Source organism: Cyrtonyx montezumae, unplaced genomic scaffold (assembly GCF_038088225.1).
Source record: "Cyrtonyx montezumae isolate F1298 unplaced genomic scaffold, pur_monq_1.0 scaffold_4, whole genome shotgun sequence".
NCBI lineage: Eukaryota > Metazoa > Chordata > Aves > Galliformes > Odontophoridae > Cyrtonyx > Cyrtonyx montezumae.
The window spans coordinates 6,108,646-6,129,604 of NW_027072045.1; the positions used below are offsets into that span (position 1 = coordinate 6,108,646).

At 39.4% G+C, this 20,959-nt stretch overlaps 1 protein-coding gene across 1 annotated transcript in view; it reads left to right on the top strand.

Annotated features, from left to right (window-relative positions):
• SHTN1 (shootin 1) overlaps nt 1–20,959 on the top strand; it is a 51,399-nt gene that overhangs the window by 3,402 nt on the left and 27,038 nt on the right. Inside the window, exons 2-7 of the mRNA XM_065746838.1 lie at nt 3,517–3,569; nt 10,627–10,687; nt 14,161–14,255; nt 16,229–16,397; nt 19,567–19,664; nt 20,634–20,715. Coding sequence (XP_065602910.1) covers nt 3,517–3,569; nt 10,627–10,687; nt 14,161–14,255; nt 16,229–16,397; nt 19,567–19,664; nt 20,634–20,715 — 558 coding nt within the window. The remainder of the gene's footprint in view (nt 1–3,516; nt 3,570–10,626; nt 10,688–14,160; nt 14,256–16,228; nt 16,398–19,566; nt 19,665–20,633; nt 20,716–20,959) is intronic.

A 20,959-nucleotide genomic window follows, 5' to 3' on the forward strand; every position in this document is an offset into this window, starting at 1 on the left:
TTTCTGTTGTAAATCTTTTCATTGTAAATCATAATCATTGCACACTTTTTACTCTTCTGACCTTGTTTTACTAATAAGTGCTTTGTATCATAACATGTATGTAAATATATAAATCAACTAATTGAGGTAGCTCATTTTCTGTTAGTAAATCCAGGTTTAGACTAGTTGAAAGTAAGATCAGTGCTGGCTGGGAGTATGTTTTGCGTGGGTTGGGAGCTGTAGCCAAGAATATTATGTTCTTTTTTCTTCACAAAATTATTCTTTCTTTGGTGTTGAAATGAACTCGTAGTGTTGCACCTCAGTCTGCATGCAGTTAGCCTGCAGCAAAGGAATCTATATCTTGCTGCATTATTTCTGTAACACTACTCGGTATCAGGAATAGATCTGTTAGAGATAAACTGAAATCAGTGTCATACTGCAGTGGCAGTTTTCCAAGGGATGTGGTAGTATTTAGTAAAGTTCTTTGGGGTTTATGGGAGGTGAATGGATACAAAATAGGAATTGTACTATCCACGTGTGTTACAGAGCTGATTCTTTGAGAAAATGATGTGGAGCTTTAGAATTTCAGGTGCATCTTTGCTATAGCAACTTCACTTGTTTGTTTCTCACACTGCTGATCTTGATTTGCAGGGTAATGTAAGTATAGTATAATCTGAATGAGCCAACGTGAGACATAAGAAGATCTCAGATGCCATTGTCAGGGATATGCTGTTTGGGAGCCTTTGTAGATGAAGAAGTAGTCCTGGCTTCTACAGAACAGATAGGCAGGTCCTGGTAAAACGGCATCTATGGTTTGTCAATCAAGGGATAAGTGATAATGATACTTTCTGATCTCCCAGAAATGTTTTTAGGGCTAGATACTCATGAGCTTTACAACATGAAGCTGTATCTAGTTGCTGCTGTTTTTTCCTAGGACAGCTACAGAGTGACAAGATTATTTCCACCTTTCTGCAGTTCAGGACTCCACTTGAGCATTAGATAGAGTTGTGACTCTTTCAGAGGTAGCTTCAGAACTTTGGTATGCATTCACCATTGAAAAACTTTGTATAAAATGCCCTCTGAATAATTAAAAAAAAACAATAACAAAACCAACCTCTGTTGTTAAAAAAATATACGATCCCCCAACTATCCATTCACTCTTTGTAATTTCAAAGTTCTCATCTGCCTCTGTGGGAAATCTAATATGCAGTAGAAAGCATGGTCGTCTTTAAAATTATAATTTAATTATTTTAATTGTTGTTTAATTCATTATTTTCAATGATCATCAGGCTTCCAGGCCTGATAAAAGGAGCAGGTTCTTCCTTAGCATTTTGTAAATCCGTACCTGAAGATCCAGAGAATGAGATCTGTATGGAAACGTGATGATCCAGAAATTGCCTTCCGTGGAGATTTCAGAATAAGAGAGCAGAACATTGCTACTTATATTCAAGAAAAAAGCAGTTGTTTTTTTAATGCCACTACTGGGGTGGCCGTGGTGAAAAGACACTGCAGTGTGAGCTTGGCACTGATGATTGTGTTTGCATTCCATGAGAAATGTGCACTACCAACAGCAGGAGAAGAGGGAAATGGCTTTCTCCAACACGCAGTGCAGTTCTCAGTCACACATAGGTGAGCTGTGAGCACGGGTTGCTGGAGGGTTGTGTAAGCTCCTGGCTTTGTGGGAACTTGTTCCAGTGTGTGGGCCTGAGGGGCTCATGACTTCAGAACTGTTGGTTTACAGAACAGATGAGAGCTCTTGAGGGTGGCACAAAGCTGTACTCACATTTTTCAGTCCTTTATAAAGCACTGCGTAACAGCGTGAGTTGGCCTTTAGAAGTGAGCACATGCTATCAGTTTCTGAGTACAAGGAAGCAGTACCTGCAGTTACAGACTTCATTGTCTGCCTTTGCCATTTCTGTGCTCCTTTAAGGAAACCAGAGTAGTACAGCAGTGATCAGGAGGCATGGCTTTTATGTTTCACTTGTGTCACTTCATGAGCTCTTTCTTAGAGCAGCTACACTAACGTGGTTTATTTCAGGTTAACATAGCAGCAAGATCTTGCCATTCCCTTGTTCCTGGCCTGGGCACATCAGAGCCCTGGTGTTAGAGGGACTGGCTGAGGAGCTACAATGACAGTCTGCCTCCTATACTCCTTGCAACTTTCATCCATGTCTCTAAAACAAAATGATACTGGAGAAAATAGACATAACTCAAATTTCTCTAATATGTTTCTGTGAGAGTAACAGATGTGCTTAAGAGAAGCAGGACTGCGATGTATTGGACATAGCTTTCAGAAGCAAGTTGTATTTGTTTTATTTCAACAGATTTTTAAAACGGGGTGGGGGAGATGAGAGATGTTCACAATTGTGCAAAACAAACTTGGTTTCTAAGAGCTTCGTGTTTGAATAAGTTGGGGTATTTAAAGCTGGAAAGGAGTAGCGTTTTCAGCTGGTTAATCCACCAGACTTGACATGGTTATGCCTGCAGGTGAAGCTTCTTTTACCATCTTACCCTACAACATCTCTGTTATCTGAAAGCTATGTATTCAAAACCTTTATCCAGTTCTGCTTAAGTTGGCTTAAAATAACACTGGTCTGCTAGTGTAAGTTCCTCTTGCGTGTGAGAACATTTTGAAGAAGTGAGTACTGAGGGAATGAGATAAGATGTAGGATAATGTCTCATTTTATTCATATAGTGTGCCTTTTAAGGACTGAGCAGAGTTCTCTTTTACCACACTTTGTTTCTTTACCACTTTGAAGGTGTGCTCAGACTTTTTCATAGTAAAAGTAGAATTTCTTGAAGGCCAAAACAGTCCTTAGGTTAAAAGAAGAGTAGGAGTGGGAAGTTGCGGCAGTGAAAGCATGTCCCTGAGGTGGTAGAATAAGCAGTTACAAAATGGCACACAAAAAAATATCCCATAAACTGATTTGTTTCAAACCAGTAAATGATATGCAGAAACAGAGGCCTTCAGCGTCCTGGAGGTTGAGCTGTTCCTTGCTCATCCCTGCAGCTGAGTTGTTGTGTGATCTTGGGTAAATCATGCTGTCTTCTTATGTCTTCTTTGTGGAGTATAATGAAAAAAAGTGTCTTGTAGGACTTATGCTGGTGAAAATATTTAAATAAAGGAGTGCTCAGCTTTTCTCTGGAGGTATATGTGCATATCTGTGTGTAAAAGTATTGCATTAGCAATGCCTTCTACTATTAATCTGTAACCTGAGCCAGTGTGGGTTTAAGCTAGTGTCTGCAAGCCAGTACATTCACCTTGTAATTTTTGAACTCGATCGATAGGATTGTTTAACTTTCCATTGATCAAACATTGATTGTTTTGAGAGCTACCATCATTTTCAGACACTTTCCAATTACTTCAATTCTAAAAGGATGTCCAGTTCATCCATAGGCTGTTAATAAAGTTTATGACCTGTGTTATTTAAAGTCTATGTAGATAGCCAGAAGAGCTTTGAAATGACTAAGTGGAAAGTTAATCTGAGTAAAAGAGATGCTGCAATGTTAACGTTTTTTTTTCTTTTTCTTTTATAGCTATTGGTGAATATGAAGAGCTTAGAGCAGAAAACAAGAAAACGAAAGAGGAGGTTCGTATTGAAGGATAATTTCTTAAATAATAATATGTTAAATATCAGAATACTTGATTGGCTGTGAGAGGTTATTGTCTGCTTTTTGTGAGCTCAGCTGATTTATAATTATTTAATTTAATATTATTTAAATTAACTAATCAGTATTTCTTGTACCTATACGTGTTAAGGTGCAAAGGAAATCACTCACAGCAGCTGTTCTATCTGTCTTAGACCAGAAAAGTTGCTGTAAGTGTATGATGATATGTGTTTAAGAGACTGCCTCTATAGCAGGTTTAGCAGGTCAACGTAGGCCAACTCATGTGTTTAAATATTCTTAGGAAAACTTGTTTCCCGTGAATCTAAACATTATATCACAGCTTGATCTGTGTCCCAAAACTTAATGAATAGGGAATAGAACAACTCCTGCCCGAATCCAGTCCTTCTGAAAGTTAAGAATGTGGGAGTACAGTTTCTGAAGGTACTCAGTTCGCTCTTTCCACAAAATTCCTTTGAATAGATGTCTCACCTCAACATTTAGAGTGCAGCTTAAATCAGAATTTGCAGTACATCACGTATCCTTTTGTGAAATATGTGCACCTGTGTAACTTGAAAAGAGACTCTGAATTTATGGAATGAACATCATTATTGCAGGCTTTGTTTTGTAATAATTTTAAGTTTGGTGATACAAACATAAGGGCTGCTTTCCAGGTTCATTAATGTAGTTATGATAAGCTGTCTTCCTAGTAGTGAAATTCAGCACATATGGCAGGGACTCTCTCCTCACCCTGGACTCCTATTCATATGACACACTTGTTTTCCATGAGGAAACCAACAAGAAGAGAGAGCTTGAGTCTATGTCATTGTCAGTGTGCAAAAGGTTTTTAGCAGGTATCTGCCAGAAGAAACTGGGATCTGTGAAAGCCTCTTATCAGTTCTAGATAGTGGGGAAGGCAGTAAGGGCACTGCCAATGTATACAGTGAACAGAAAATTCCTCTTTCTCCAGTACTAGGAAACATTTTTAGCTGCTAGGGTGTGAAGGTTTAGTTCTGCTTTCTGTGAAGTCATTTCTAAAAGGTCAGTTTTAGTCTCGTTGTTATAAATGTTGCAATCCAAGCCTATAAGGGGGAGACCTTGTCCTTAACTACTTTGTCATTATTTTGAAAATAAGCTTTAAGGGTTTTTTTTATGTTTCAACAGTGATTCTGTATACACTGTATAACAGTGACTGAGCTCAGCATATTCTGCTTCCTTCCCTTCAGCCCATTGATGTTGTCTCTTTTGTGCTTGTTCCTTTATTCCCATTCTCTATCCTACACCAGAGCCCCAAATATCCCAGGAAATGTATCCTCTGTATTCGCTACTGAGAAAACTGTGGCAGTTAACTTATAGTGCATGGGAGAAGTTCATCTAGCACAGCACGCAGTCCCTGGCAGAGGCCAGCAGCAGAGAGGGAGAGGTGTAAGCTCATGTGTAATACCTCCCCGGAGTATTCCTTTAGCCTGCAAAGCATGTGTAACTCCCTTCTTGAGCTGTATGTTTTCTGCATGTTGTGCCCCAGCAGCTCTCTCTTTATTCATGTGACCCTTGAGCTGAAGTTGGCAATTGGCCTCCATCACATGTGAGGAGTTCCACAGTGGGACTTTCCCATGCTTGGAAAATGAGTGCTCCAGCTTTGCCCTGAAAGGTTGTCCTGCTACTTTGTGAGTTTCTTCTGCAAAGTTGTGGGTTTTTAGTTATTTATTTGTTTTTTATGTCAGGGAAAGGACAGGGATTGTTCAGGAGGGTTTCCTTGAACTGCATTTTTATTAAGAAATTTTCTTTTCAAAGGCAATTCAAGTGAAAAAAAAATATTTCCAAAATCAAGATGAAATGAGATGTTCTGAGGTTCCTGCTATATTCTGCTTTTCTTTTTCTTGTTCCTCTTTTCCACAAGATTTCTTATACCTGCAAAGGTGTAGTCATTCTCATGTGCTTCTTCTGAAACCTTGTGTAACAGTTGAGAATCTTCCAGCACTGAGCCTGTTCTTAACTGATTTGCCCAGCTGTAAGGTGGGAGATGCAAGAACCTCTGTCCTACAGCTTGGTGAGCTCATGTATGCAGTTCTGCTTAATTGCTGAAGTGCTTGGACCCAAGTGGTTTAGTGTGAGGCTGTAAGTGCATTTCTTCTACACAAAAGGAATCTGCAGTTAAAGAGTTCACAGCTGTATTTACTTACAGCACTAATACTGGAAGAAACTGTTGTAGGCTGTGTAGGGCTGCAAGCTTATTAGTGTCTCTAACTATATGTCTAGTTTATGCTTTGCAGGATCAAATATGGTGTTGGAGGAATTATGACACAGCCTGTGTCTTTGGCTCTTAGAAGTTGCAAGTAAATTCAGTTTCAGCTTTTGCCACTGCCTGTCACAGTGTAAGCTTCCTCAGTATCCACCATGTATACCACAACTGCATCCATAGGTGGAAGATCAGAGGGAATTTGTTAAAGTCTTGGAGGGGGATTGTGCACTGGTGACAAAGACTAACACAGGAGTTAGTCTTTGTCACCAGTATACATGTGTGACTCTGAAACGTGAGCTGTGTCAGTTTAACTAATGGTAAAATGATCCTGCTTAATATTAGATCCTACTGGAACTAAGTGCATTGCAGACAAATAACTCAGGATCAAATGTAATGTTAATTTTTGAAAATATGTGCTCTTTATCCCATATTTTTTCTTTCGAAGATTAGGAAGTCAATTGATTTTTATGCATACTACTTTGTTTAAAAGAACACCACTATGAACCTTGACAATTCAGGAGTAAAGCATCAGATCTTTGGTCCACCGTGTTCCTTCCTTACTCCATCACTAAACTGTCAATTTGGAGATCTCTGCTGGGGTCTCTGACAAAATTGATGCAGGCATTTCTTTAGTTAATATTTTACAATACTTTCAAAAACTGGAATAAAAATAATGTTGGCAGATTACTTCGGTCTTCCTTTTAATTGGAGAACCCAACAGAACATGCATGCTGGTTCACAAAAAATAGAAGGTAACTAACATTCAGTTACACACAAATATAGTTAATATGCAGTTCTGACGTATTCATAGTCAGATCATGAATAAATATTTGAGTACTTGCTAATCAGCCAGAAATGACTTCAAACACTGGTTTTGACAGTGTTTTGTCATTCTGCCAGTAGGGAAAAAAAAAAGCAAGACAGCTTTCCAAAACAGTAGGTGTAATACTGTATCTCTGATACATCATTCATGGTGTTTGTTCTGTTAAAGCACGTGTGCAGAGTGGATTATATGTTTTGTCACCAAATGGGAACAGAGAAGGGATTCTGCCTTGATGACATGCTCATTCTTTCTAGGAGCTCAGCAAATGTCATAGGATACTTTTGCATGCTGTGCCAAACCAATAATTTTAGAACAAGCGTTAAATCTGCATAAATTTTACAATCTGTGTAAAAGGGACAGAATGTATCTTGTGTTGCTTAGCAATGGCTTAATTGACTATATGGCTACTGTGTGAACTTCTTGCATTTTAATATCTGGGCTGAACAATCTCCTTCTTGTTTTTGCCCTTTGGAGGCCTTTTGCTGAAGTCAGTAGGAACTTTATGCAAAAAAAGTAGGAACTTATGCATTGGCGAAATAGATGACTGTTAGTGGATTTCTTCTCTGATTTTCATCTAATTGCCTCACTGAAATTAATGGCAAAAGATCACTGGGTGAGCAGGAGTAGGTGTGCAAACCACAGCCTTGCAGGTGCTTGCATGCACTGACTGCAGCACAGCCCAGTAGTATCAGGTTCCCATGCTGTCGTGGTACCCTCTTGGTACTGTGCTCGTTCCCAGTGTAGGCCAAGTTCATTTACTGTTATTTACCTCACTAAATATGCAGTATTTTGTGTGAGCACCAGTGTTTGCCATGTAGGTGATTTGCTTTTAAGCAGTCAGTTTAGTCAGTTCTCTGCATTAGAATTGCAAGGATTGTTTCTGATTATTTGCCTCAAAAGCAAAAATCTCAAATTGAGCTGGATTGGCAAAGCTCCTAAAGTTGCTGCTTTAAAGGTGCAGAATCAAGGAATTAATCATAAAATGAGTTTTGGAAACTGAGCTGTTACATCTTTCTAAATGTACAAATGAGGTGACTTATTGCCAAGAATATAATGTTGGCTCCTGGACCTAGTTGAGGACTGAAATGTCTATTGCCTGTTATCTCTGGTTTATATTGGGATAATGATGCTATAAATACTTGACTAAAACATAGTAAATAAAATTGTATGAATGGTTATTTTGCTGGAACTCTTAGCAGAATAAAGTTTAAAACAGAAGAAATGGCTCACAAGCCAGGAGTAATCTACTTTTATTCCATTTGAGGATATATTGGGTTTGGAGCTGTTGGTTACTTCTGATGAGGGGATAAATGCTTGAAAACTGCTCTTCTCTTCAACAGTTCATGCACTTGAATGTGAAAAGTGAGAAATATATTTTACTGCGGTAGAACACTGCTTCTCTTTTAAGGTTTAGGATGAGTTGCTTGCTTGTTAATTAACGATTCTGCTGTATATACCTTGTGCTGCCTTTTTGAAATGAAGTAGCTGTGAATTTTAATGACTTCTGTACATTTTGTCAGAGCATCTAATAGATCTACCTTTGATATTTTTCACCATTTCCTATCAGTGTTTCCTGCCATGAAACGGAGTAGTTTTGTGTGAATAGCTTGCAGAATGTGCAGGTTATCAACGGTACAAATAGTTAAAGACAGTCTCAACTTTCTCTTATTTTTATCCGGCTTGGAGATAAAATAATTTTTATCTTTGCAGGGCTGTGTAATAGCTCTGCTTGCCCAGGTCTGATTGCAAGACAAAAGGCAAACTGCTTTGCATTGATCATTTCAGCAAGGGCAACAATCTGCCACTCTCCTTTTCTTCCTGCTCTTTTATTCTGAAGCGCAGCAGCCACCAAAGGGAAATATTCAGAAAGCTGTAACTGGGAGCAGGAACTGCTCTGCAGAGACCCAAACCTGCAGACCCTGATTGTGCAAAGAAACGTGTAGCTGTCAGGAGAATCGTCTAGTTCGCTGTGGTCCGAGTGGAGCTCTCTGCAAATAGCACTCAAGGTGAAGTGGGATGGGTCATTTAACTTCCCCTTTTGCTGTACAGGGAAAGCTGTTATGCTTTGCACTGTGTTGCTGGAGGATGTCAGAAGAAGTTTTTTCTACAGTGATAGAGGATGTAGTACATTCCCTACGTCAAGGTTTCTGTCAGCAGGAATGCATCTTATTGACTTCCACGGGCAACAGATTAGATCCTTAAAATGCTAAACTTTGTGTGTATATATATTTTTTAAACTGAGCATTAAGAAGCACTTTCTGTCATTGTGTGCCGTGGGCTGTAAGCTTGCAGAGTGCAGAGAAGTCCGTGGGTGAACTATGCCAGTATAGTACAGTGTCTCTGTTGTGAAATGTGAAGAGGCAGCAGCAGCTCACGCTGCTCCTCCTTTGCAGTGCAGCTGTGCTCTGCGGGAACAATCAGAACTACTTCCTTTCTGTGTCTTTTACTGCCTCCTGTTCTTAGACTGTGCTGCTGTTGGTAAGGTAAGACAAAATTCTGCTGAGGAAGCTGAGAGGAAGGGAAGCAAGCAGCAGGATTCTTGCATACATTTCCCTTTCCACCTTTCCTATGCAAGATGCTCCTAACCACTTCTTTAACACCCTACAGTGCCAGATGAAACAGCATGTCCTTGTCTGGCACTGCTTGGGCAGCATGGCTTGCTCCTTCTGTGTCTCTTCCCTGTTTCACAGACCCTCATCCCTGCTCAGTAACTGTCCTTCATCTCATCACCCCCAAAGCAGCAAGAGGAGGGATTGCTCCGGTGCCACTCCCTTGGCTCCTGCAGGCAGCCATGAGCAGCAGCTTCCAGTGCCAGCACAGAGACCGCTCCCGCAGCGACACTGACAGCAGCCTTTCCTTATCCAAGAGCAAGTCCTTCTTTGGGCATCATCCAAAGTCCCTTGGGGCTGAGAGAAGGGCTTTCTTGAATTTGGCTTCCTTTGAATCGAGCTCTCCCCCTTGTTACTTAACAGCAGGCTCCTTTCCCGGCTAACTCAAAGTGGGTCCTCATGTGGAAAAACTGAAAATAGAGCAAAATCATTTCAGCTTTTTTCTTTTCCCAGTTCTGTTCCAGTGATTGGAATCCTTGTAACTGCAGGAGGAGTTGCACTGTAAGGAACTCAGTCACATAGATCTTTTCCAGGAGTTGATTTGTGATCTTGAATACACATGGCTGTGTGTGAGGAGGAATGTTGGTACACCATGAGTGTGAGACACGTTATGTACCAGTCATACTTCCCCCCGGGTCATGTGTTTTTCAGTGTGGTTAATCACTGACTGTGCCTCTTGTGGAGTTTACTCATTTCTGTGGTTTCTTTCATTTGCTTATAAAAGGGGTTTTATTAGAGAAGTCTTTTGAATGTTTGTTTTGTTCTTTGTCTTTGATGAGACGTTTCCTTCGTAAGATCAATGTTTGCAGCCCTCTGTAGTATTAGTGTTAACCTGAAAATTAATGAAGTGAGATGGTGAGAAATTATCATGGTATGAAAATGCATATCCTTCCCTTTTCAAGATTGAATCCTTGATCATAGTGTTATGAAACTCAATTGAATGTCCCTGGTTATTGACTTTGGGTATTTTTTTTTTGCATGTGGTATGAATAGAAATGTATTTCTTTCCCAAATCTGTTTGTGTTTAAGAAACTAGACTTAAAACGTATTCACGACCTGCAGAGCATTACCTTTTCTGTTATGTGGGACCTGGATGACTTCGTTTATACCAGTTTTGGATAACGTGGGTTTTCTAAAATGTTTTGAGTAGCCAAACATCAAGTACAACTTGCCATTCTGTAAAGAAATGCTCTGGTTAATGACTTAAAAGGCCCTGTCAGTCTAATATGACTGAAAGTAAGAAGATATGCTTAGATAGGCTTCTGTAAATTATTGTTCAGTTGGTGAACTTTATTTTTGCATGTTGTGACTGGCTCCTAATTAAGAAACTGGGATCAGTGTTTCATTTCAGTTTTCTCTTTTCCTAGTGTGACAAAATCAAGCAAGAACGAGATGAGGCTGTCAAAAAACTGGAGGAGTTTCAGAAGAGTAAGTTGATGTGTTAGTAGAAATTTCTTTGATATAAAGGAGTTAAGAATATAGTTCTGCATTCTGTAAAGTGATGCTCATAATGTTGAGATTGAGGTCCTCTTGCGATTTCTCCTTCAAGGCCTTGTTTTAAGGAGCTGATCAGTCAGACTTCGATCACAAAGGCAAACTGCTTCGTCAGGCAAACTGCTGCCACAGCATTTACAGGTTCTGACACAGATAGCTATTTTTAAGGTACAGAGTGGTGAAAATAGTGGTACAGATGTGGCTCTGTCTCACCAGGACTTTGCAGGTGACTTTGAGAATAAGACATGCTCGGAGTGAGTGGGATTTATCCTACTGCTGAAGTTACTGCTAATAATAATGTTTTTATCTTGAAGGCAAAAAATTGCTTTAAGCACAGACACGCTGTCAAAGGTTTCTGGGATGAAGTGATGTCTCTTGATAACTTTTAGAGCAACTTCTTCCTTGCTTGGGCTGCGAGAATGTCAATATTCAGTTCTGCTCTTTTATGGTAATGGTTCTATTGAAACTGTACGGTGTCTGGAAGCAACAAAACACATCTAATGGGAGTGGAAGTATCGTGGTGGAATAGCTCCTTAGAAGGGACAATTACAATAGGATTGTGGTCTGTTGTGTCTGGTTTGTGCCCGTATGGTGGGCTGCACGATGAAGCATTAGAAACATGGATAAAGTTAATGCAGGATAAGGAAATCACATGGTCTGCACTTTTGTGTGACTGTGTTAATAGAGGAATTTGCTCGTTTCTGTTTTATAATTGTTCATATGGTGCAGTTATGGAAAATAGCGTAAGATCAGCAGGAATCACTGCTGCCCAAAATGATCGTAGGTAACTATTCTGTGAGGCAAGAATGTTCTCTAAGAAGTCTAATTCCTCTGGGAAAAATTGAAGCCTGTTTCGTTTTTGTTACGATACAGGGAGTACCAGAGTGTGGCAGAAAATGTCAAGTAGTTAAGACTTAAAATTTGAAGTAATATTTGATGTTGTAAAATTTTATAGGCTTCTTTTATCTTCCTTTCACATTTTTAAAGGACATACCTTGTAAACATAGTGATAAAATGCCAGAAATATTAGGATTTTAAGGCAATAATAGAGCCCATTATTTAAACGACAATATAAAAGGCAATTATATTGATGAAGAGCTACATCGGCTTTGTGTCTGTGAATAAACTTGGCCTGTACTCAGCTTCTATTTGTTCTCCTGGCATAAACACATATTGTGTGTGATTCCAGTTTAATGGGGCCCCGTTTGTATGCCAAGCAGCTGCATTTTAGGCCCTATTGCGTGATTTCATAGCTCTCTGAAAATTGGTTCTATTGAGCACAAGAGATAGAAGGTGGTGGTGGGGGGGAAAGCTTCAACACACAATCATTTCTTTTCAATTGGAGCCAGCAAGGTTGATGACAACATGACCATTGTGTTATAATGATAAGACCACTAAGGATCTGTACCTCTCATCAAGGCTTTCACACAACAGCAGATACAATTTAATTCACTGCTCTGTCAGCAGTGCTGATACCATTATGCCGTCTGTCTCCACAGTTATAATCACTGTCCTCCGAGAAATGCAGTTGAAATGATCTTGAGCAGTCAAAGAAACTCTCAATTAAGGCTGCCACTTCCAATGTGTCAGATTGTGTCTTATGCACTTGGTACAATTTTCACTTCCAATCCTGTTTATTTACAATGTCTACCAGTAATTACGCTTAACATGTCATTTAGTGAGGGTGCCCCTGCCAAGGAGATTGTTGGGTGCTGTAGTACCATTGAGTGGGAGTTTCTCGCAGTCAATGCCATCAGCGGCTTTTAGTCCCTGATGGGATGCAGTAGTAATGTTGATAATGCAAGTATCGTGCTCATCAAGTCATAATTAGATGCCACTCAAATGTGCCACTTGTAATAACAGTGTTGATTCATGTTTTCTCGGTGACTGCAACTACTAATTAGTTAAGTGGTTTTTGGTTGGCCTGCATTTGCTGCGGATTATTATTACCCCTGAAAAAAACTGTCAAGGTTAGAGATGTTTCAGGCCACTTAGTGCTGCTTTATGAATTTTAATATTGACATAATAAGAACTTTGGACAGACTTAGGAAATAATATATTTTTGTATTTAATTTGGAAAGATTTTTTTCCCCTGAGTTAATCATAATTGCAGGTTAATTAAGTTTAAATGAACCAAGAGTAATCTCTAGTTCTACCATGCGAGCCCAATCCTTGTTTCCTACCTTGACCTAGCTTGACTTGGGGGCACTGGATTTATGGCTCTGAAATGGGAGCAGCTCTGGATCTTCTTGGGCCCCTCATCCTGACTAGAGCTTTTCATTGCCCCAGATTTCCAGAGCTAAGTGGAATAAAAGCAGAACAGAGATGGGCATGCATTACCTGCAGCTTTCCCTCATCCAAATTAAATGTAACATCTGGTAATGGCATACTTAGAGCTTGTGACTACTCTAAAGCTAGGAAAAAAAACAAGAAATAGAAGACAACCAAAGAGAGGTGTGGTAGTTCTGCTGTTAGAAGACTTTGTGAATACAATTCGTGGAGTGAGATTTCCCTGTTCCCCCCTACTCTTTTTTTCCTGTTTTGGAGGACAGTTAACAGCCAGTAACTGTTCAGAGGACTGAACCTCAGTCCTTCAAATGAGACGATCTGAGGAATGCCATTAAAACTGCTTACACTGTGTAGAACTTAATTGCATGCAGCTACTGATGGGCAGCACACCCCAACGTATTGCTGGCTTCCTCTGTTACTAACTATAATGTTAGTTAATATTGACTAAGTATCAATAAAGCTGCATAAACAAAACTTGTCGGTGGTCTGTGTTGCCTGTCCAGAAGCCCTGCTCTGTAGTCATTAAGGTGATCTCTGGATGTCAATGAGGACTGAAATATCTCTCCTCAGGTTTCACCCAAAAGTCTCAGAAGAGGGCAGAAGGCACTTTCTATCTGCTGTTATTGTATTACTGTAATACCGTTGAAACCTGAGAACTGAAAGGTGAAAACAATCTCTTTGTGACACCTGAGTTAATGTTGCTGTTTAAAAATGTGGAGGTTCTCCTCTTATAGAATCTGCATCCGTGCCAAATTTTCAGGGAAATTACGGTGGCAGTATTGAGGGACAGTCCTTAAAATACCACTCTGACTTGCTGAGACTTAATGAAGTAAAGCTGGTGAATAACGATGGTCAGGGAGGCTTCTGCTGCCCTTCTGCTTCCTTAAGTTCTTGTTTGATTCTCCAGTTCCCTGTCTGCTGCTGGCATTCCTCAAGGGAGCAGCGATCCCAATGTTCAGTGTTCAAAGCAGTTCCTGTCCATACTGCTTGTCTTAATTACGTACTTCCCAGTTTTGGGACATTTTGCATAGCAATTAAAAAAGCGTAATATTTCTGATCATGGGATGCGTGCGTCAAGTGCAGGAAAGCAGTGACTAATTTTTAAATTCTCCCCATAGTTTCTCACATGGTTATTGAGGAAGTGAACTGTATTCAGAATCATCTTGAAATTGAGAAGACATGCCGTGAAAGTGCTGAGGCTTTGGCTTCTAAGGTGAGAATTGTGGTGTTTCTATTTCATCTGATTTCCATCTTTTTTAACTTGCTTTTGTGTGCCTATCCCATATATGTTTCTGCATAATCTTGCAGACCTGTGGAATGGTTTTGAAGTAGCAGAAGCTGTACGTGAGGTGCAAAATGCAGTTTGTGACTTTGGAGTAAAGGGATACCCATTAGGATTTGTTTGCTATTGTGGAAGAGCAAGTCACAGACCAACTTGTTGATTTCTACATTTTATGTGCATTTAGGTTAAATGGAAAACAAGTTTTAGAACTGTCCTGTGTGAGATATAAAACAATAATGAGCATTTCAGTGTCTAAATCAAATGGAAAAAGTCAACCACTGCATTACATTTCAGGTGATTGTTTGTGAAAGCAAAGTGAGGGCAGGGGAAAGGTGACCTCCGCTGCTCTGTTGATTGCGTCTAGTCTGATGAATTTAGCAAGTGTGTAATTTTCTATATTCCATCTCATCAGAAGTGCATTATTATTAAAGAATGTTTTTATCTCTCTGTTGTATATTTTTGGTTGTATAAAATGCATCTGAACCACTTCATCAGAAAATGGATTACAGCAATTTTGAACCAAATTTCATTAGCAATGCTGACTGCTTTTTTTTTCCCCCCTTCCTCTCCTCCCCATCCCCTGCCCGAAGTACATCTTTAGATATGGTAAAAATCACACCAGCAAGAAATCACTTTAATTTAGATGCATTAGCAATGTACTTTCTGGAGGTATTTACTTAATTGTTTCCATAATGACACTATATTAGAATTCATAAGATAGGCAATCAGCATATAAATAAGAAAATGAATGTATTTATGTAACTTTTCTTCTTCTCTGTGCTCTTTCTGTAATGGGCATACAGGGGCACTTCTAAGTCTAGCTTTATCCCCTGGGGCTGCTTTACCAAAGCGGATTTGGTGCTGTAAGCTGCCTGAACCATGTAAGGTTCCATGCACCTTTCCCACTTGAAATTCTGGGAGTAGATCTCCTTTAGTTAGGGGGCTGAGGAAAGGGTTGGATCAAAAACAATTGCCCGTGCAGGAGTTTAGGGTAACCTAAACTGTTCAGCCTATCTTTTATTTCAGTGCTGAAGTTGGACTCCTAAAGTGTAGGTTGACCTGAATGTGTTGTGTGTCTTTAGTGGAAAACTGAGCGTTATTCTTAGAGTTGAATGCAGGGAATGCTTGGCCACTGGGCAGACACCCCAACACGCACCTGACTGTTCCTGAGGAGCTGAGAGCTAGCAGGGGGTGTTTATATATAGAAGAGTGAAACTTTGAGAGTGAACTTCTGCAGTAATCCCTGTTGTTAGTATATCCTGGCACCTTGGTCAAGATGGAGATGCGTTATAAACCAGGCATGTGCTTGAGTATCCAGCCCAGAGTGGTTTCTGGCTTGAGGTCTGACATATAAAGAGTTGGTATGTGATATGGCTTTCATTTTACATATGTTGACTCTTCAGAATTTTCTGTCAATTTGGTTCTCTCTGGGAGTGTAGTAATTATTGTTTGTAGTTTACAAGCAAAGTGAGAGATTTTCTTTGAGCAGTTGATAGAACTGACAAAACCAGAAAAGGAACCCAGCCCCTCTCTTCAGGTCATTCACCTGGGGGTCTTATAGGTACTGGTACATGTTTGATGGTCTGGTACTGAAGCAGCTATCACAGAGACAGCATAGCATTATGAAAGCTTAGTAGTAGATAGGTTTGAACCTATGCAGGTTGTTTATTAGTCAGAAGTACCAGAAAAGAATGTCTTCCCTGATGGAAAAAAGGCATGGATGAAGTATCATGTTGAATTCAAGCCTTCTTAAAGAAGAAGGAGGGGAAGCTTCCCATCTTCAGACCATTTTAATGTTGAATGGAGCATTTAAGGAAATGTCACTTAAAAAAAAAAGTTTTCTTGCACAACAGCTTAAAGAAAGAGTAACCAGCTTCTTACTGTTTGCACTCTTAAACTTTCAGCTGAACAAAGAAAATAAGACCTTGAAACGAATTAGTATGCTCTATATGGCAAAACTGGGCCCAGAAATTATCACTGAAGAGATTAACATTGATGATGAAGATCCAAACACAGATACAGAAGCTAACTCTGGGTCATGCAATTCTGTGCATTGTCAACAGCAAATAAAAGGTAAGCATTGCTGGGCCTACAACACTATAGCAAAAGTGAAACCAGTGGCTGTGTCTAGGTATCCACCTGGTTTCAAGTTATGCTTCTGAGAGTGGTTCTCAAAGGATTTCTGGGAAAGGCTGTAAGGATGGGGGTAGGCCTGTAGTGATTCTGCAAAATGGATACGATAGATATATGTTATGCAAAGTAAATTGCAGTGCAGTAGGAAAATGAGATCTACACAGCCAAGAGAGTTCAATGTTACTGAGATGGTAAAAAAAAAAAAAAATTCCTTATATCCTTAACAAAGCTGAGTTAAACAGAAGGACAAGGTCACCTTGGTATTCAACTGCGTTGTAACTATTTCAGAGCTTGTGAAACAAGACCCTCCATTGGTGTTTCCATTGTGTACCTTTGTATATACAAACTTTGTTTATATTCCAGAGTTACTGCCAAATAAGCAAATTAAAAAGGGGCTGCTGTACTAGGAAAAGCAGTGAAGTTTTGGAACGTGGAAGTTCATTGCTATGAGAAATCTGTGTTAACAGAAGAAATCTCATGTTTTTCTTTGACAGGCTGTTTGTATTTTGATAATACAGAATCTGCTGTTCTCTCTTGTCTTAGCTCTGGTGGAGTCTTTGTAATTCTCAATGTTATATCTCAGCATCCAGAAAAGGAGGATGCCTATATTCTGCAGTTTGAGACAAAGACGTATTAAGTTCACTTTAAACGAGCAACCAAGTAAAAACTCTTAGTTTTTTTGTTGTTTTTTTCCCTAATAATAAGTTACAATAGTGAATACTGTACAAATACAACTGTCTTGAGCTTTCAGCTTGACCTTGTGAGCTGTCTGCCTGAATATTGCAGCCTCAAAGAAGGGGTACAACATACTGCTGAAAAAAACAGTGTTTTAAAAAGTTTTTTCAATCCACAAAAAATCTCCCAAGAAGGAGAAGAGTAGAATGACAACCTGTAATAACAATTTTCCGTCCTGCAGATGTAGGAAAGGAGGCAGAGAATGATGTGACCCATACCATGCAACCCATTCTGAATCACAGATAAGATTCTGTAGTTTCTCCTCTCATACTGGTGAAAGATGTCAGAGATACTGTTAGAGAGGGCAAAGATTCTGGCTGCAGCATGGTCTGGGAGGTTGGCAGGGCCAAATGTGACATCTCAAGAAAGTCTGCTGTATATGCTCTCTGCCTTACTGAAGAATTCACTATGTAACAGAATGAAAACATATAGAACTCCTGGCTTCTTCTCCTTTCTCTGTCCATATTATTAAATGTTAATGAACTTACTTGTACAAGTGCTGAGTGATTTAAAAGCTTCCCATTTGCTGTAGGAGAAGATGCTCTTGAGAGTGGGTGTGTGTATGGGATAGCAGAGTGATCTAAAGTCATGTACCAAAAGGGAATTTCAAGGCTCTGACCCCAGACTAATCCAAACTGGTTGCCATTAGTACTGAGAAAGAAGTCTAGTTATTTCTTGGATTACTTACAAAGTGAAAGATCACATGAAATGAAAGGTGTTTTCTCCCCTTAATGTTCTGTGGTGCTGCCTAGGTTGATATCTGCTCTTCTGTTTATGTCAGTGCTTTCAAATGGTTCTACATTGTGTTGGGGCTCTTGGGAGTCCTTCAGCTTTCTCAGCAAAATTCTGGATGGTTCTTTCAATGATTTGCTCCTACTACTTTTTAGAAGTTGTACCAATGAGGTAGCATAGTTTGAGATTTGATGGATACTCTTTTACTAAAAGGATAAAGTTTTGATCCTAACATATAAAAATAGAAAAAGGCAGCTCATCCATTAGGGAGAGATGACAGCAAAGCCATAGTTCCAAATGGAAATGGAAGGTTATCTCAGAGCAGTTCCTGATATTCATTTATGTTTTGTATTTTTTTTTTCTTTTTAGCTGCTTTTTTGGGGCATAACAAGAACTGAAAAGTCAGCTGTGCTGTTGAAGCAGCTTAGTACCTACCCTGTCTGTGAAAATAAACATTTCTTATATGCATTTATAAAGATTTAGGTATATGAATATGCTTCCTGTAAGACCTGACTTAATCCAGTTACCATACATTCCAGTGAGGGATCTTATTCTCTTCAGTGAAATTAATGAGAATACAGAAAAAAAGAAGGCATGCTTCAAGAACCTACTGAGAAAAAATAAGTCTTTTTCTTTACTTCAGAACGCATGTGATGTTAATTGAGAAGAACATAAATCTCTTGAATTGGGAGGGGGGTGAGGGCAATCTACGTTTTGAATATTGGAAACCAGAAAAAATGAAATCCAGTATGTTGTCATCATCTGCAATTGATTAGCAACAATTTTCTTAACTGGTGGCTGGTATTCAGTGAACAGCAGTGCCATGAAATACTGGAAGCAGGTGGGAAATGAGAGCACTTACTGAAAGCTAATATATAGGAATAAATTTATGTTTTTGTGGTGTTTCTGTGTTAACCTAAACCTTGGTATATTATGTATGCAAACTGATCTCCTGTTAGAAGTGATTATAATCAAACGGTTTATTCCATTGTGAATTTAATTTATTTCATATTTTCATAATTAAGGAACAAAAATTCTGCAGGGAAAATTACAAGCATTAACTCTTCCATCAGGAAAGGTTATATTCTGACTCTGCTCACATAATGTTACAAAGACTAAAACTTGGCAGCTGTTCAGGACAATTTCTTCGGTGCAAATCTCCCAAGTATTAACTGCCTGTTGTTTTGTTTATTTCCCCTGTGACAAGAACTCATGATCCAAAAAGAAGTGAAGTGCATTAATTTGTTTTTAAGGATGCCTATTAAAAATTGCTTTCTGTTACCTGAGTACCAGAGTCTGTGCGATGTGACAGTCTCCTGAGTAGGACTGAGGATGCTTTACAGTGAGAGTTGGTCCTGTTGTAATGTGGAATGAATCATTCAGAATGCAAATAAAGATGGCAGCACTGAATGAGGCAGGTTTTACCTCAGTAGAGTAAATCTGAAACCAGAGACAAGTTGTATATCTACTACTTGACACCTCTACTAAGTTCTTAAATTGTGGATATGCCTTGAATACTTCTGATGCTTTGTATATAGTTTGTTTTGTATTTGACTGCTTGCACTAGTATGGCATTTCTTTTGTTGTTTTCTTCCAAGAATAAAATAAATACATATTTTTCATTTCCTTCCTCAAACTACAGAGCTGCGAGATCAAATCGTATCTGTTCATGAGGAAAAGAAGGCCTTAGCCATTGAACTGGAAAACCTGAGGTGCAAACTTGTAGAAGTAATTGAAGAAGTATGTATTGTACCATGGAAGGCGAGACCACGTTAGTGTGTAGTCAGTACTCTTTGTACCTAATTTTGCTAAAAATGCTCAGTTGTGAAGTTAATTGAATACTGTCAAATTGGAAGTCCTGCCAGCCAGCACCACCATATAATGGTGCCCTTAGAGTACATGTCTGGAAGGGACTTTCTATGTCACAGTCCTGTCTTGCTGCTGTTACTGGCAGATGCTCTTCTGATGCCTTAATTTTCTCTCTTCTCTTCCTGACATCCCCTCACCTATCAGCCTGCCATATTCTTTTTTTTTTTCTTTCTTCTTAAACCTGTGCACATGCAATAAATACTTCGGGAGAATTTCTGTTTTAATCGCTGCTGCTACTTCATTGAACACATCCTTGAGTTTAGCCATTGGCAGTGCCCTGTCATGGTAATTAGACCAGCAAATTGGCTTTCTGAGCCAGCAGAATTTCATTCCTATTTGAAAACTGGATAAGCCATGTACTGATGCAAATCAGGACTTAGTGGTTCTTCCTGTCCGTGCAACACTTGAATTCAGAAAGACACAGCTGACAGCTCTTGGACAATGAACAGAGCTCGGGGGGGAAAAAAAAAGAACTAAAAATCAGCAGCTTGTCTGTATTAAAAGGCAAGCAGTCAAGGGCAAGCTAGTAACTTTAACCAGGTGCTATGGTGCCTTACTCAGAAAGGTTCAAAAGATAGCTGAGGATGGTACATGCTGTGAGAATGGGCCATGGGAGCCCCACATTAAGGATTAGTTTGTAACCCTTTAATCCTGTTTGTGATAGGGATCTGTAAGTTGGAATAAAAATTCTTCCCATCCCACAGGAAGACATAGGCTTCAAGCCAGTGCTGAGAAACAGAACTACTGAAAGCAAAATGATGCTTACGTTATGGAATTTGTTATGTGCCTTATGCCTCTAACTAAAGTAACCTTTTTTATTTGCTCTGTATAATTTTCTAGGTCAATAAGGTGAAAGAAGAAAAGGCTGCTTTGACAACAGAAGTTAATAAACAGCAAAAACTGTTGGAAAAATGTAACAGAGGTACGTTGTCTCAGTAGGCTCTCTCAGATATGCTATAAGCTTTGCAGAAGGTTATATTATTGTTTCAACATTTTTATGATGTAGTACAAAGGATAGACTGCAGAACAGTGACTGCAGTCTAGAACCAGAACTTGGCCTTATTGCTGCCTACAGCGATAAACTGCATAAACACATGGACAGTTCTTGACTTCTGATATGTGGAAACGTGGCAGTATAAATAGCAGGTTGAACGAGAGATGGGAAA